Here is a 17,499-nt window from a genome sequence, read left to right on the forward strand (position 1 = left end):
GCTGGGGGTTGGATTGTAATTTTGCGGGGGGTGGGGAATTTTATTTTATTTTTTAAACTATTTCAGCCATGGATAGGGAAGTAGAGCTTTGTTTTGGTGGTATTTGATCACTTCTGCGGGTTTTATTTTTTTTTGTGCTATAAATAAAATAAGACAATTTTGGGAAATAATTCGCAATAAGCGTATATTGGTTTGCGCAAAAAAGTTATAGTGTCTACAATAGGGGAAAGATTTAGGGACTTATTGCTTTTACCAGTAATGGCGGGGATCAGCGATTTGTAGCTGGACTGCGACATTTTGTAAGACAAATCTTTTTTGGTGACCAGTGCTATAAAAATGCACTGATCACTATATAAGTGGCACTGGCAGGGAAGGGGTTAACACTAGGGGATGCTCACGGGGTTAAGTGTTCCCTAGGAAGGCGTTTCTAACTGTCTGAGACTGACTGGGAGTAGAGAGATCGCCTTTTCTGATCACTAGGAACAGCAGATCTCCCTCTCTCCTTCCTTGTCAGAACATGGATTTGCACCGTTTACACAGGCAGATCCCCATTCTGCCACAATCTCGGGCAAGCTCCCGCTGTACCACATGCACAGATCGACATACAGGTACGTCCGTTTGCGCAGCCGAGCCGCCTTGCCACAATATATATGCAGAAGGTGGTCAGCAAGGGTTTAAACTGGGCAGTTCCTACAGCGATGTCATCGGCCCCATTCATTACATAGCCTGGAAGCAAACGGAGCAGGGTGGTGGCAACATCACTGACCAAGTCTAAAAATTGGGGAGGGGGGCATTTTTTATTTTATTATTTTTACACACACACACACACACACACACACACACACACTAAATGCAGCTTGCAGGGAAAAGTACAATGGGGGTCCAACAAAACGCATACCAGGCCCTCCTTGATGAGTCATAACTTTATTACCATCACAGGGGATCTGACAAACCTATGTGACAATCTGGGAGGTACTCTCTCACCATCAGCTTACCAGGTGGAATCAGGGATCTTGAACCCCCTACACCAAAAGAAGCAGGTTCCTGGCCACATCCAGCCGTAAATTCAAAGAGCTCAATACTTCCAGGTAGAACGGCATGATTAATAATTAAAAAAAATAAAAATAAATTTGCGATCTCGATTCACCCCCCCCACACACGATTCTAATCCAGCATTTCCACGATTCATGTAGCAAGTGCAGAGCAACTCCCTACTCACAGCAGCCGGCAAGGTTTATCAACATTTCTTAGCACTCAATGGAGATAAAAAGCAGCATTGTATCTTTGTTCATTTACAGATCAAAAAGGGATGAACTTTGGTCTGCAAATGAGGGCAGTTTAATCACTTAAAGACTAAGCTATTTGACACTCGTTGCTTACAAATAAAAATCGAATTTTTTGCTAGAAAATGACTTAGAACCCATAAAACACACATTTTCTTTTAGCAGACACCCTAGAGAAGAAAATGGCGGTCGTTGCAATATTTTATGTCACACTATTTGCACAGCGGCCTTTTAAAATGCAATTTTGGAAAAAATAACTTCAAATAATAAAAAAAATAAAAACCTCACAAAAAACACCACACTAAACAGTAAAGCTATCACAATTTGTGTTTAATGCACAAGATGTTACACCAAGAAAAAAAAATTGAGATCCTCATTTTATCCAAAATCGGGCAGTGCTACTTCCAGGTATTACTCCTCCAATTCTCTATCCTGACAGAAGTTTTGCAGTTTCTGGGCTCCCAGATGAGTCCAGTACAGTGTTGGGGGAGCAAATCACTGCTCCTCTAGCAGCCACAAACTTATTTTACCTTGGATTGACTACCAAAGACATGTTGAACTCCTTGCAAAAGGTTAAAGAAAATCTATACTGAGAAATATAAAGGCTGCCATGACTAGACTAATACATACTAGACTAATAACACATTGCAAAAAGCTGCAGGATAAGCCACAGCCATGTATATAGTTGTGCAGAAACTTAGCTGTTTGCATAACATACTTACTGTGCCAGGGCGATTAAAAAGCAGACGATGCAAAAGTCGTAAATCGTCACATTTCTTCTTCTTTAAGAAGTAGCATACGCGTTCTATGTCATGTAGTTTTTGACCCTTTCCTGGAAGAGAATGTTATAGTACATTAGTGTAAAAGTTCAAAATGAATTTTTAACATTTTGGCTTTCGCTGAACTAAACTCGCAGAACATATTAGGTATGCTGATGATTCAAAGATCAGGTTTGATTCAAATCAAGTCGATTTACGGGTGCTCTTTAAAATGTAAGGATTTATTCTTGCTGGTAGTTAGAATCTTTAATATTTGCAAACAAATTTGTTTAAAAAAAAAAAAAAAAATGCTTTTGGAGTAAAAATCTATCTTAAAAAGCGGAGGTCCGCCCACCGCTGCAAGAATTAAAAGCCACCAGCTACACATACTGCAGCTGCTGGCTTTTAAGAATAGGACACTTACCTGTCCTGGAGTCCAGTGATGTCGGCACCGCAGCTGTTTCCATCAGCTTTCGGGTGCTACCATCGCCACTGCGGGTAAGGGAACCTGGCAGTGTAGCCTTATGGCTTCACACTGGGAACTCTACTGTGCATATGCAAGGCTTTGCTCCTCTCCTACTGGCCCGGTGACAGGGGGTAGGAGGAGGAAGCCGAGCGGCGATGTCAATATCCGCGGCTGTGGCTCCTGAAAGGTATCCTGTGACAATTGTGGCACTGGGGGTGGGCGAGACAATTGAGCGGAAGTTCCACTTTTAGGTGGAACTCCGCTTTAAGATAGTTTTAGGCTACCTGAATAATTTAGTTTATTCAGCATGAAATGGAGCTTAGTTATATAGCATGATATAAATAGAAAAAGATTCATATTCAAGAGAGTCTACAGGGATGCACACCCCAGAGAAAAAAAAAAAATTTATTGCAAAATGAGATAACTCCCCAACCCAATGTTATTTTTTTGTTTTTTAGCAGCAAAGTATTACAATCAAAGATTTGATCAAAAGTTGTATGGCTCAGAGCAGTGAAAAACAAAGTCTTACTTTGGAAGTGTGCAGTCAGGATGTCCAAGCCGAGGTGTCCTCCCACTCACCAATAGACAAACGGTCATCGAATAAAAGCAGCTGGCAACTCCATACCATCAAGAGTGCAGTGCTGTGAACAAGGCTCATCGCCGAAACAAGTCTGCTGACTGTACTCACTGTGAAGGCTTGAAAATAAATACACTTGATGGTATGGAGTTGCCGACTGCTTTTATTCGATGACCTATTACAATCAAAGAATTTGGATTTAGTAAACTCATATTGTGCAAAATGAGATTCAAATAATGTGATGGGACTTTAAAATATGAGCTCTGGTTACAGATGTACACAAACGTGTTCCATTTAGATTAGCGAATAACAGTGAAACTGTCGTTTGACAATACATTACAAAACTGCCATCCACATGAACACCCCTTTGGAGTAAAAATATATCTTAAGATAGTTTTCCCATTTAGGACACAATAATTTAGTTTATTCAGCATGAAATGGAGCTTCGTTATGTAGCATGAGGCTGTATATTCTACAATATTTACATTTTTGCTAAACTCATTCCATGAATCCAAGCTCTGCAAGCTGTGATAACATGCATCGATGCATTTACACATTTTCACAATAAACTAGGAGATAAAGTTCTGCAATATTCTTTTATCCCATTGTTTTGCAAATCTATGTGCACTGCAAACTGTATGATTAAATTACTTCTGATATCGCTGTTTTAAGAACCTGATAGCTTATTCTAAATAGGACACCTTCATTTTGTTTGCAAATATTAAAGTTTCTAACTACCAGCAAGAATAAGTCCTTACATTTAAAGAGCACACATCATTCCAGATCAATCATGGCAGCGCCTGTTAGCAAGCATCCACTCACCAGCTGCTGCAGCACCTACTGTCCCATTAACCACTTGACAGCCCGCCGCAGTAGTACGGCGGGCTCATTGTACGTCAATTTTTTTTGGGTGAAATGTTGCATGACCACACAATTATCAGTTAAAGAGACGCAGTGTCGTATCGAAATAATGGTCTGGTCATTAACCGCTTCAGCCCCAGAAGATTTTTCCCACAAATAGAGCTTTCTTTTGATGGCATTTGATAACCTCTGCGTTTTTTTTATGCTATAAAGAAAAAAGCAACGCAAGAGCATATGCAGCAGTTTTCCTAGACAGCAAACTGCTGCAATGCTACATGTTTATATAGGATATTGTATGTTAGAGGGAAGGTCTTGGTTTTATGCGAGCGTAAATGACTTTACAGTACCTTCGGTTATGACAGGATCCTTCTTTACAACGGTCATTTCAAAGCTCAATCGCTCCACCTTTTTCTTTTCTCTTTTACCCTCAACAATGAGACTCTTTTCTGGACAAAACAAAAAAAAAAAAACAACACCTTTACGAGGATATAGAAAGTTTTCTACAATTTTTAAAGTGCAATGGGAATCATCACCATTTTGAATATTAGATGCACAGTACATTGCATTAGGGTCTAATTTTTGACAAGTTAGATTAGATGCTTTAGAGAACTGTCACAAAACATGGTAACCTGCACATACCCTTTTTCTCATCATCATCCTCTTCATCTTCCTCTTCATTTTCTCCTCCACTCCCATTAGCAGCATCTTCAATATCTTTCTCCTCGGTTTCCTGCTCAACAGCCTCAGTTTCCTCTTTTGTCAGGCTATCCGATACATCAGAAGACATGTTTTTTTTTCCTGCACATAATAATAATAATAATAATAATAAAAATAGGAACAAATCCAAGCAGAGTTTCGAAATGCAAGTTTGAGAGCATTGGGACAAAAGGGACACCTTGTCAGATTGTCATTTTGCTGTGTCCGAGTTGGGTAGATTCATCCTCTCTCGGCCCCAATGACCACTGTCACGAACACATTTGGCACCATTTCACACTTGGGTTGACAATGCACTAAATGGACCTAAAACACACACCTGTAATGTTTTTTTTCTGATGCAGCTCATGGCAATGCTTTACTGTGCATTGTAAAGCACGGCAGTACATAGCTACTACAATGCATGTATGCAAATCAGATCTTTCAGCCTAAATCCAAAAATTTTTTCCCCCCCCCTTTCACAAGTTTTGGAATGGAGCGTGGAAGACAAAGTTCTCCTTCACATGGGCACTTAACCACGTACACCAGATTCCAGCAGCAAGAAACAGGGGCGTCTTGTAGCTGGAATGACAGGTACATGCGATTAGCAGCGGCCGTTCAGCCTGCACAAACTACTGACAGGCTGACACTTTTTGCACATACCTGTGACCGCTTGGTCTGCGGGTATCTTGATGTCTGTTTAGGTTATATGTGGTAGATGTAGATGTGCCGCCAATTGCGGGGTGTCAGCCTGGCGTTTCAAAATCCTGTCCTCCCCGCCCTTCTTTTCTTGCAGAGCGGCGATCTCCCCGTATCCGGGAGCCAAATTGTCCAGGCAGCCGTAGTAGCAATGTCCCGACTCCAGTGATAGACAGCACACTGATCCAATGCCGGGACATTGAATCAGTGTGACGTGATCACAGGAGGGGGGACATGGTTACTGCAGCCTGGGCAGTTCAAATCCAGCTCCTGTATCATGTCTGCTAGAGTTGCACCAAATCAAATGGAAATTTTGACAATACCATTAGCAGTATGTTTAACCACTTAACAACCGCCCATTGCTGATTAACGACTTCAGGGCGGTTGTTTAACTCTGAGAGGCCGTTGATTACAGCCTCCCAGAATTCTGCTCTCGCGCGCCCCCTGGGGCGCACACACGAGATCATCCGTGACCTCACGGATCACGGTAAACAGCCGCTCGTAGCGGCCGTTTACCACGTGATCGCTCCGTCAAATGACAGAGTGATCACTTGTAAACAAACCGGCGTCATGTTATGACGCCGGTTCCTCCCTCCCCCTCTCTGTACAGCGGAGGGGAAAGATTGGTGTTAGCAGTGCTGTGGGCTGCATCTGCAGTGCCCACATCGCTGCTCACCGAATTTAACCCGTCAATTCCCAGCCATACCTCGGTGATACCCAGCCATACACGCCCCCCCCCCCCCCACCCCCCTCCGGTGCTTCTACCAACTCGCCAATACGTTCAAAGCGAAAAATTTTTTTATTTTTTAATTTTTTTTAAATCAGGCTTCCCATGCTAGAGGTGAGATGTGGGGTCATATTGACCCCCAGATTTCACTGTAAAGAGGACCTGTCATCCCATATTCCTATTACAAGCTTACATTCCTTGTAATAGGAATAAAAGTGATCAAAAATTTATTTTTGGGGAAAAAAAATGTCAAACTAAAATAAAGTAAAACGAACAATAAAAAAAAAATATATATATTTAAAGCGCCCCTGTCCCCATGTGCTCGCATGCAGAAGCGAACGCATACGCAAGCCCCACCCACATATGAAAACAGTGTTCAAACCACACATGTGAGGTATCGCTGTGAACGTTAGAGCGAGAGCAATAATTCTAGCCCTGGACCTCCTCTAACTCAAAACATGTAACCAGTAAAAAAAAAAAAAATTAAAGCGTCGCCTATGGGGATTTTTAAGTAGCGACGTTTGGCACCATTCCACGGGCATGTGCAATTTTGAAGAGCGGCATGTTCGATATCTATTTACTCAGCATAACTTCATCTTTCACTTTATGCAAAAATTGGGCTAACTTTACTGTTTTTTGTTTTTTTAAGCACAAAACTTTTTCCCCCCCAAAAAAAACGCGTTCGAAAAATTGCTGCGCAAATACCGTGTGAGATAAAAATTTGCAACGACCACCATTGTATTCTCCAGGGTCTTTGCTAAAAAAAAAAAAAAATTATATATATATATATATAATGTTTTGGGGTTCTATGTAATTTTCTAGCAAATAAATGATGATTTTTACATGTAGGAGAGAAATGTCAGAATTGTCCTGGGTGCTCCAGAACGCCTGATGGCGCTCCCTGCATGTTGGGCCTCTGTATGTGGCCACACTGTGTAAAAGTCTCACACATGTGGTATCGCTGTACTCAGGAGTAATAGCAGAATGTGTTTTGGGGTGTAATTTGTGGTATGCATATGCTGTGTGTGAGAAATAACCTGATAATGACAATTGTGGAAAAAGAAAAAAGGAAAAAAAAAAAAATCTTGATTTTGCAAAGAATTGTGGGAAAAAATGACAACTTCAAAAAAACTCATCATGCCTCTTACTAAATACCTTGGAATTTCTTCTTTCCAAAAAGGGGTCATTTGGGGGGTATTTGTACTTTTCTGGCATGTTGGGGTCTCAAGAATTGAAATAGGCCATCGGTACTTCAGGTGTGATCAATTTTCAGATATTGGCACCATAGCTTGTGGACTCTATAACTTTCACAAAGACCAAATAATATCCACCAATTTGTACTTATTTTTACCAAAGATATGTAGTAGTATAAATTTTGGCCAAAATTTATGAAGAAAAAAATTACTAATCTGCTAAATTTTATAGCAAACGAAGAAAAATTCATTTTTTCACAGAATTTTCGGTCTTTCTTTTATAGCACAAAAAATAAAAAACTGAGGGGTGATTAAATACCACCAAAAGAAATCTCTATTTGTGTGAAAAAAAGGACAAAAATTTCATATGGGTACAGTGTTGCATGACTGAGTAATTGTCATTCAAAATGTGAGCACCAAAAGCTGAAAATTGGTCTGGTTATTAAGGGTGTCTAAGTGCCCAGTGGTCAAGTGGTTAAGATAATGCAGACATGATACAAAAGATGGTTAGACTGCAGACTACATTTTTCTTGCACTAAAGGTGCCAATAAATGGCAAACAAATTCATATTAACCTGTTCCTGTCCAAGCTATACCCGAATGACGGCTACAGCGTGGACCTACATTGCTGGGAGGCAGTCAATAGATATCCTCCCCTTTGCACGCACCTCCTGCAGGGCACGTGCTGTGATCGAGTCACCGAGCACTGCGTCACTTTAACAATTGCACGGTCAAGCCACTCTGTATCGAAACAAGAAGGGACGCCCCCCCCCCCCCACTAATAGAACACACAAATATTATAAATAAATTCCCTTATCAGTTTAGGCCAATATGCATTCTACATATTTTTGGTAGAAATATATATATATATATATATATATATATATATATATATATATATATATATATATATATATATATATATATATATATATATATATATATATATATATATATATATATACACACACACACACACACACACACACACATATATATATTTTTTTTTTTCTGCCATCTGTGTCCCATTGAGATTTCCCCTTACTTCTTGTCCATAGCCAAACAGGAAAGGAGATGAAATCTGAAAATTAAGGGAACTCATTCCAGGTCACTAGAACTAGTATGTCCATTGGAAGAATTCCCCTCTATTACTTTTCTGAGCACAACCCAACATTTTGGATTTTCTATTACTTTCAAAAATGGTAAACAAGACAAATCAAGAGGGTGAATTGCCTTAATGGGGGGGGGGGGGAGGGGGGAAAGACGACGAAGAAGAAGAATACGACGACGAAGATGATTTGCCTTTAGTCCCTGTTCACACTGGTGTGACAGTTCCAAATTGAATGATAAGTCGCACCCCATTGCCATCAATGGAATCGTTCATATCGCCGCGACCTGTTGCAGCAACTGAGGAAAAAAAGGTTCCCGCACTACTTTTTACTGATTTTGTTGCGACTTGTTAATTGAAGTCTCAAGCCTCAAACACGGCAGTGCAAATCGTACTAAAAGCAACATTATTTCAAAGACGCACTGGTGTAAATGGGGGGCAGTTATACTTTAACCACTTCAGCCCCGGAAGATGTGGCTGCTCAATGACCAGGCCATTTTTTGCAATTCGGCACGCGTCGCTTTAACTGACAATTGCGCGGCCGTGAGACGTTGCACCCAAACAAAATTTATGTCTTTTTTCCCCCCACAGAGGTTTCTTTTGGTGGTTTGATAATCTTGGCGGTTTTTATTTTTTGCGCGATAGCCAAAAAGTTATTCTGTACTTTTTGCTATATCCCTTTAAAAAAAAAAAAAAAAGCCAATTTTAATTTCCTCAGTTTAGCCCCATATGTATTATTCTATGTATCCTTGGAGGGGGGGGGGGGGAAATCGCAATAAGCGTATATTGATTGGTTTGCACAAAAGTTATAGTGTCTACAAAATAAATCTATCCCCTACAGAATTTTTTTTTTTTTTTTTACTAGTAATGGCATGGATCTGCAATTTTTATTGGGACTGCGACATTAAGGCAGATATTTTTTAAACCTTTGACAATTATACAGCGATCAGTGCTTAAAAATGCACCAATTACTGTGTAAACATCACTGGCAGGGAAGGGGGTAACACTAGGGGGCGATCAAGGGGATAACAGTGTTCCAACTGTGGTGGGAGGGGACTGACTATAGGAGACATATTGTGGTTCCCAGCTATTAGGAACTCACGATCTGCCTCTCCTCACAGTACAGGGATGTGTGTGTTTACACACACATCCCTGCTCTGCCTCTCGCAATGCAGCGGCACGCACGCTATCCTGCTTAAAGGAGCCAATGTACAGCTACAACGGTTCGTGATGTACTTTGAGGAGAACAATACAGTGGATTTCACTGATCAAATTGATTATACGATTCTGGAAGACATTAACAAATCTACGCAGAAATAAATCACTATGTTTAGAAAGCCATCAACTGGTAAATTTTCACCTCTGAATACCAATCCTAGTGTGGCTATCTTCCTAAAACAAACACAAGATAATTGTAAAACTACCCCGTAAAAAGAATCACCCCCAGAATTTGACAATCCAAGAAAACCAAGCCCTCGAATCATTTTGCAACATTACAACTACTGTGGTAAACCCCTCTTACAGGGGTGGTAATGTCCTATTGAACAACCAGGACTCCTTATCAATGTGTGAAAGAATTTTTAACAATAAGGATTGGTAAAGAAAAAAAAAAAAATTTGTGGATTCCTATAATTAAAAGTTCTACACCATGGTAGATTGGGCATATAACAATGGAGTCATTTCAAAGGCTCTGCGTGAATTTACTAGAACCAAGCATGGGGATGGTTACTATACAGAAGACCCATCAAGAGGGTTCTCATGACAACTCTCTGAATGAGTTTATATTGAATGGTTTTGGTATACATCCTAAACCATCATTTTTACATTAATGGCTCCCACTACCTCCAGGTGCAGGGAGTGGCAATGTGCCCCCATCGTACACCAACCTGTACCTGGGGGAGTGGGAGCAGCCCCTCCTGGATGACAAGGACCTTGTCGAGTAAACGAGCCATATATCCACGTGGCTTTGACATATCAATGATGTCTTCATCATCTGGGAGGGGACCACATACACAGTTTTTTTGACTGGATCAACATAAACAAACACCATTTGAAATTTACTATGACCATGATACCATCACTTTTTTGGATGTTCACGTAAAACAGGGCCCAGAAGGAAAATTACATAGTACGCTTTTGCAAAATCACTTCGAGAAATACAGTCCTGCATGTGGACAGTTTCCATCCAGTACCATTGAAAAACTCCATTCCATATGGGCAATATTTGTGTCTTCACAGAAACTGCTCAACTGATGCTTTGTTTAATGCAGAAGCCATCAACCTAATTTGAAGTTTAGTGGCAAGAGGTTATAGTAGATAATGTCTACATAAGGCGTATAATCAGACTCGAGCAAAAACGCGATTTGAACTGCTGTTCAAACAAAAACCTAATAAGAATTCGGATTTCGATACAACCAATTGGACGATTCTTACAGATGATCTGAGAGTCAATTTATAACAATCTCTCCTTCAATAAACATACAAACGAGCTACATCTTTAAAAGGACAAACTCGTTCAGAGTGAGTTCAGAAGTGAACGAAAAACAATGTCCAATTTTTGGTTCTTTTCCATGTGGATATTGCTCCTTTTGCCCTTTCATATGAAAAAAAAAAAAAAAAAAAAAAAAACTTATCCCTAATGGTGAAAATTTTAAAATCCTCACATTAGGGCTGCAACTGACGATTATTTTCATAATCGATTAGTTGGCCGATTGTTTTGATTGATCTGTTAATAACCTTTAAAAAAAAAAAAAAAAAAAAAGTGGGTCAAATTGACGTTCATTTTCAACCACAGTGACGGGAAAATTTGTAAATAGAAAACTTAGTCAAAGGAATTTTCAGACAATGTATGTGGTTTTCGTTTAGAAATTACATTCATTTTAAAAACAATGTTAAAAACAAGTGAAAATTTCAAACAAAATTCTTTCATTCAGCGAATGTACAAAGATTTTTCGTCAGAATATTCTCATCTGAAAACTGATCTGTGGGGCCAGCATAAGGCTCGGTACACACCTATGCAGTTTGCTTTTGATAGATACGTTTCTGCAGTGCTTTTTGCTGTACGTTTTGATTTTTGCGCACGTGATTTTACTGCAATTTGCATTTTTTTGGGCAGAATAAGAAAAAAAAAAAAATAAAAAAAAAAAAAAAAACACAAATTGCTGCAAAAATGCATTACATGCTTTTCTGCAGCTTCTCCATTGCAGTATATTGAACCAATAAAGCACCATTTTTCGTTAAAAGTCCCTGACCCTTTCAGTTGTGAACGTGTCCCATAGGAAATCATGTAAATGAAATGTAGTGCATTTCTGCAAAAAGCACCAATAAACACATAGATGTGAACCAGGTCCAAGACGTTTAGTAACATAATGGGGTAAAAAATAAAATAAAAATTAGCACTTTATAGTAGAAAAAAAAAAGCAGATGATCACTACTGTAAGAGGTTCATTTTTTACTGTAGAATAGTGTAAGTAATATTTACAGTAGTGATTATTTGCTCTTTGTACTATAAAGGGCTCTTTTTTTTTTTTTAACACCAATATGTTACTGGTGATTAATCGATGAATTTCCTAATCGATTCGTTGTTTCAGCCCTAACTCACATTTCACGAGCTGTCAAACTCGGGGTGTAGTGTATTTAATGGCATGTGAATGAGATGCATTCTATGTTGGCAAGGCCAAGCAGGAGTTTCCATGCCATATATCTCAACATGTATATAGCATGAAGAGTGGAAATCGCCATCTCCCAGCAGGAAGACACATTGTAGTGGAACATAACTATAAAGTACCCAAAGTTTCATTCATGGCATTGGATCCAATTCACATTCCTGATCGAGGAGGTAACTGGAATAAGACCCTACTCCAGCTCGAGCAAAAGGTGGATCTTCAGACTTCAGGCCACTATACCTCCAGGACAACGATTCCATTTCCTTTGCACCCTTTTTAAAGGGCTTCTTATGTTTCCAACCGCAGGATGGAGCCATTTCCATGCCGGCAGTCATCCCAGATCACTTCCGGACGTTTGAGATCGTGTGTGAAGTCATTACGCCCTGCTGGTGCGGCAGACGTGACGTCGGGGCTTCTGGAACATTGAAGGAGCCATACACACTGCCACGCAGTACGTGCGTCTGGCAATGGGGGTGGGAGGATTTCTCTGTCACCTGCAGCCAATTGTGCCTAAATTGGCACAGTTATAAAAAAATAAAAATAAAATATACAAACAACTGAGGATTTATCATTGATCCCCAGTGTTTGGAGAAGGTCGTCAAACACATATGCACCAATAGCTCTATACAGGTTAGTCTTTGTACCACAGACTAGCTACCAGTTACTACTGGCACATACTTAAAACCATTTTTTTTCAGTTTATATTTGACAGCCATAATTATATAAAAATTGGAAAGGGTAACAAAATGTAATGTGTTTTAAGTTTTTCTAACAGATACTTCCTATACCAGTGATGGCGAACCTTGGCACCCCAGATGTTTTGGAACTACATTTCCCATGATGCTCCACTATACTGCAGAGTGCATAAGCATCATGGGAAATGTAGTTCCAAAACATCTGGGGTGCCAAGGTTTGCCATCACTGCCCTATACTTACTGGGCCTCTATATGGCCACATGGGGTTCATGCTACGGTACTTTTAATCCGGTATTTGTTTTAAAGGATTTATGTATTAGCTGTTGAAATCCCCATCCTAAAAAGGTATAATATATTGATTTTTTAATTATCAATACATAGCTATATTGGAATATTTTAATTATAGTGGTAAGATTTGTTTGACATTTTCTAAGCTTTACCACATTCACCTTTTCACACTTCTATCACTTTTAATACAATGCTTTTTTGAGCACTTATTTTTGAATGGGCCCTTTCCTCTTACACTAGCTTGAAATATAAAAAGTTTATCCATCTGCATCCATTGCCTTCATATTTTATTTTCATCCTCTCACATGGATTGTGGTTTTGTGATTTACTTACAAGGATCACTCCCTTTTAAAATTTGAATTATTTTGTAGCTTACATTCATATTTCCTCTCTTTATTATAAGTAGTAATGTCCCACATTCTCACTCTCATATTCATATCTATATCTCACACCATATTTTAGTAATTGAGCAATACTTGTAAAAAATTATCTAGTCGAATATTTATTTATTACACCGATGACAATATACTATAGATTTTTAACAAAAAAAAATATGACTTATTTATAGTCCATAATATAAGGATTGAATCTCTTTGGACATTCATTGGGATTTTCCTCTCTTTCTTCATTGGTTACATTTAGGCTGCATTCACACCTGAGCGTAGCGTTTTCAAGCAAAAAAAAAAAAAAACACCATGAATTTACCGCGATTTTGCTGCGTTTTTTTAACCGCGATTTTGTGCAGGGCAAAAGGTCACCAATGTTAAAAGAAAAACGCCCAAATCTGCTCGATTCGAGTGACAAAAAAGGGTCCGGAACTTGTTTGAGCTGCAGGCGTTCTGCTTCAGACGACATGGAGTGGAGATGTGAACCATCTCCATTGAGAATAGATTTTTTTTTCCCCCTCTAGCGTTTTGTAGCTTCAGGCTTCAAGCTACAAAACGCTCAGGTGTGAATGGGGTCTTAGTGTGACTCCTTGTTAGTTGCATGGGGCATGAGCCTCTCCCTTGGAGTGTGTCACAAATGCACGGGATCATCGATTGACTTTTTAAAGGAACCCTGGTCAGAAGATTGTCCATGCGTACCTTTCATTGGCAACTATGCGGTTCCACAATTTCTCCTTGTAAACACGAGGGATTGTGTTTGTAAAAAGTTATATTGACGATAAACAAGGTTTGTATATTTTGACAGCAAATTAATCACCTGAGGACTTTGACCACACACACGTCAAAACGCGTTGGGTATTTGCATCTCAGATAGATAATATGTACTGTTGTACGGTTATATCAGTGTAGAATTGAATGGTGGTACATAACTGGCCAGAGCTCATATTTTAAACCAACTCAACCTCAACCTTTTCAACACGGAGGAACCTTTGAAATAGTCTGGTCTTGGGGAACCCCTGCTAAAAATTTGAAATCTAAAACTCCTGATACAATAGTGTGATGGTCAGTGGGTAGAATGGTCCTTGCACTTGAGGTCATTGGGAAGACTTACCTCCTTACAGATAGCTAAAAAGATCAATAGTGTCAGTGGGAACTTATCCGAGAGGCAGAAATTGCCCAATGCTGAAGGCACCCCTAGCAACCTTTGGAGGAACCCTAGGGTGCCACAGAACCCTGGTTGAGAAGTACTGTTTTAAACGTTTACGTGTTAATGTCTTGTTGCAACTTATAAAAAAATTAAAAAAAAAAAAGTTTCCAAATTTTTTAATGACTGTAGTCCTCTCCATATTGTGACCCATGGGGGGGGGGGGGGGGGGGCGCAGCAATTGTATCACTCACATTCATTTGCCCTTCCCATATTATAGGATTGCAATCACTTTAATTTGTATAAGTCTATTCTCTCCAGCTTAAGAATTGCTGTGATCTACCGGCCCCCTGGACCATTATCGCCTTTCCTTGATGAGTTTTCTGCCTTGCTACCTTACTTTCTCTTCTGAAATTCCCACAATCCTTCTCGTGATTTCAACATCCCTGCTAATACAAACACTCCTGCTACTTCTAAACTTCTTAGTCTAACCTGAAGCAATGGGTACAGGCTTCTACTCACTCTGATGACAACACCCTTGAACTTGTCCACTTTTACGTGATCCCTGAAAACTTTCCTTTTCAGAGAAGCCTATCCTGCCTCCATCTAACTGCACTATTTTCTCCCATTAGCTCATCCCCCACAGCTATTACCCCTTTTGTATAACTCGACACTCTCTTCTAGATTGTAAGCTCTAAAAGGTGCAGGGCTCTGATTCCCCCCTGTATTGCATTGTATTTGTACTGTCTGCTTTAATGTTGTAAAGCGCTATACAAATACTGTATAATAGTAGTTCAGATTTCAGCACTAGGTTATTCAAAGTATTCATCTACTTTAAATGTTGAGATGTTAGTGTATATAGTAATCTTGTTTTCCCATTCACAGCACCTGCCTGTGCACAGAAATCAATCAGGGGCTGTATTCCCTGGAGTAATGACAGCTCCCCAGGCATCTAGAGGCGGGAAATCCAATGTTATCTCCAGGCTGCACCTGATACTGCACTGCCTGACAAGTGACACACACACTACACACAGCCCTATGATAGAACTGTATTCCCAGAGCAGCCAATCATCACCCACTCTGCTCAAATCAGACCAGAACAAGATGGAGGATTCTGATTGGACACACAAATAAGAATGATTCTCTGGTGAAGGATTCTATTTTTAGGGCTCTGTATCCATTGTGTAGGGGAATGGAGGAGATGTATTATGAGGGATTTATATAGGAGCTTCCAGAATGGAATGACAACAAACCTGTGTGTATAGCTATGGGCACAGCACTGACAAGCAGCACACACCGATCCATACTGGAATAGGATAGACACATGGACACACACACGTCTTGTAGGGCTCTCTCCACACATACATGACAGCATGGCGCCCACTCACCTCTGTGCTCGGCCCGGCGGCGGAGATGGCGCAGCGGGAAGATGTCTGGGACAAGTCTGTCACACTTGGCGGGAAAAGACAGGCAGAGGACCGGCTACAAGAAATGCCCCGGTCACCGCTATAAACGACAAAGATAATCCCGTCCGGGAGAAGAGCTCACCGAGCGCCGCTGCTAGTTTATTTATTTATTTTTTATTTAAAATGGCGGTGTCCGGGCAAAGCGGGAAAACGGCGACCAACCACAAGAGCAGAGGAGGTGCCGGGGGAGGGCGGGACCGCAGCCTGTTGGGAAAGGCACAAGGGGGCGTGAACTAGACACGCCCCTAATACAGGCCGGAAGGGGAGGGAAAGGGCTCTCGGCGTTTGTTACACATGCGGGAAGCGGCGTGGCTTGATTCATAATAGGACGAGGGTTACATAATGGCTGACACTGGCCTCGTCCGCAGGAAGGACGGGGAGAGAATGGCGCCACAATGCCTGTTATTAGTTCTTTCTGGTCAGCGGCCTTCAAGTTATAATACCGCAGACCGAGCCGTTCTATGAGGAGAAGCCGGAAGTAAGGAAGAGTTCTGCGTCGGAATACTGACTGGATGGGTTGTCTTTGGTCTCGTGCTGTCAGTCATTGACCTATAAAACAAGCAAGAGATAGCCGGTGTTTGATCAGATTAGGCGACCTGTCAGACTATGTAACGGAAGTGACGTTCTGTCACATCCATCTTGCTACGCCCCGTACTCCTACATAGTAAGGATACACTGAGAAGGCGGGAAGCAATATCTTGCTACACCCACCGGCGTTTTGCATTTTACACTTATTTTTAACAGTAAAGTGAGTTTATATAGTAAAATACAGTACTTGGAACTATGTATGAATGTTTAGCTGTTGAATTAAAAAAAAAAACATGACCTGTCAGATTAGCAGTTGAATAAAAAAAACATGACCTGTCAGATTAGCAGCAAACCTGTGAGAACTGCAGGCTTGTCGCTGCTTTCAAAATTCAACATCTAACCAGTCAGACAGAGTTGTAAGTACTGAATTACACTATTAAAACTCACTTTACTGTTAAACAACAAGTGTAAAATGCAAGATGTCTGGTTTCCCTCTTCTCAGTTTATCTTTACTATGGAGGAGTGCAGGGTGTAGCAAGATGGTGACGTTACCTCCCTTCCGTTACACATTCTGACGGGGCGCCAAATCTGGCGAAACACTGGTGTTCTGTCAAATTCTCCAACCCATCAGAAATTACAAATACTTAATTTACGATTTTTTTTTTAAACCAGCGGTAATTGGAGGTTTTGATGGATTGGTGGTTGGACACAGCACCGGCAACCAAATAGAGTCCATTGCAAGATATTATGAGCAGAGATTGTTACTCCGCTCTGATACTACCCAACAAAATGGCTGCCTCCAAGGCGGCGACACTTTGTCCTTGTTAGTCGCTGTGCTGTCAAAACTGCTCAATCTTCATGTACCGGACTTTATTCGGTTGCCAGTGTTGTGTTCAACCACTAATTAGTCAAAATCGATAATTACTAAGGGTTTAACCACTTCAATACCCGGCTATAGTCATA

The 17,499-nt window shown here is 40.4% G+C and overlaps 1 protein-coding gene across 1 annotated transcript in view; it reads right to left on the reverse strand.

The window, feature by feature from the left end:
* Positions 1-16,208, reverse strand: part of DEK (DEK proto-oncogene) — a 36,567-nt gene extending 20,359 nt beyond the window's left edge. Inside the window, exons 1-4 of the mRNA XM_077492258.1 lie at positions 15,931-16,208; positions 4,585-4,743; positions 4,293-4,391; positions 2,006-2,115 (exon numbers count right to left, since the gene is read on the reverse strand). Of these exons, the coding sequence (XP_077348384.1) occupies positions 2,006-2,115; positions 4,293-4,391; positions 4,585-4,732 (357 nt within the window). The 5' untranslated portion in view covers positions 4,733-4,743; positions 15,931-16,208. The remainder of the gene's footprint in view (positions 1-2,005; positions 2,116-4,292; positions 4,392-4,584; positions 4,744-15,930) is intronic.
* Positions 16,209-17,499: the final 1,291 nt, after the last annotated feature.

This window comes from Lithobates pipiens, unplaced genomic scaffold (assembly GCF_037356315.1).
Source record: "Lithobates pipiens isolate NorthernLeopardFrog02 unplaced genomic scaffold, aLitPip1_a1.2 Scaffold_19, whole genome shotgun sequence".
NCBI lineage: Eukaryota > Metazoa > Chordata > Amphibia > Anura > Ranidae > Lithobates > Lithobates pipiens.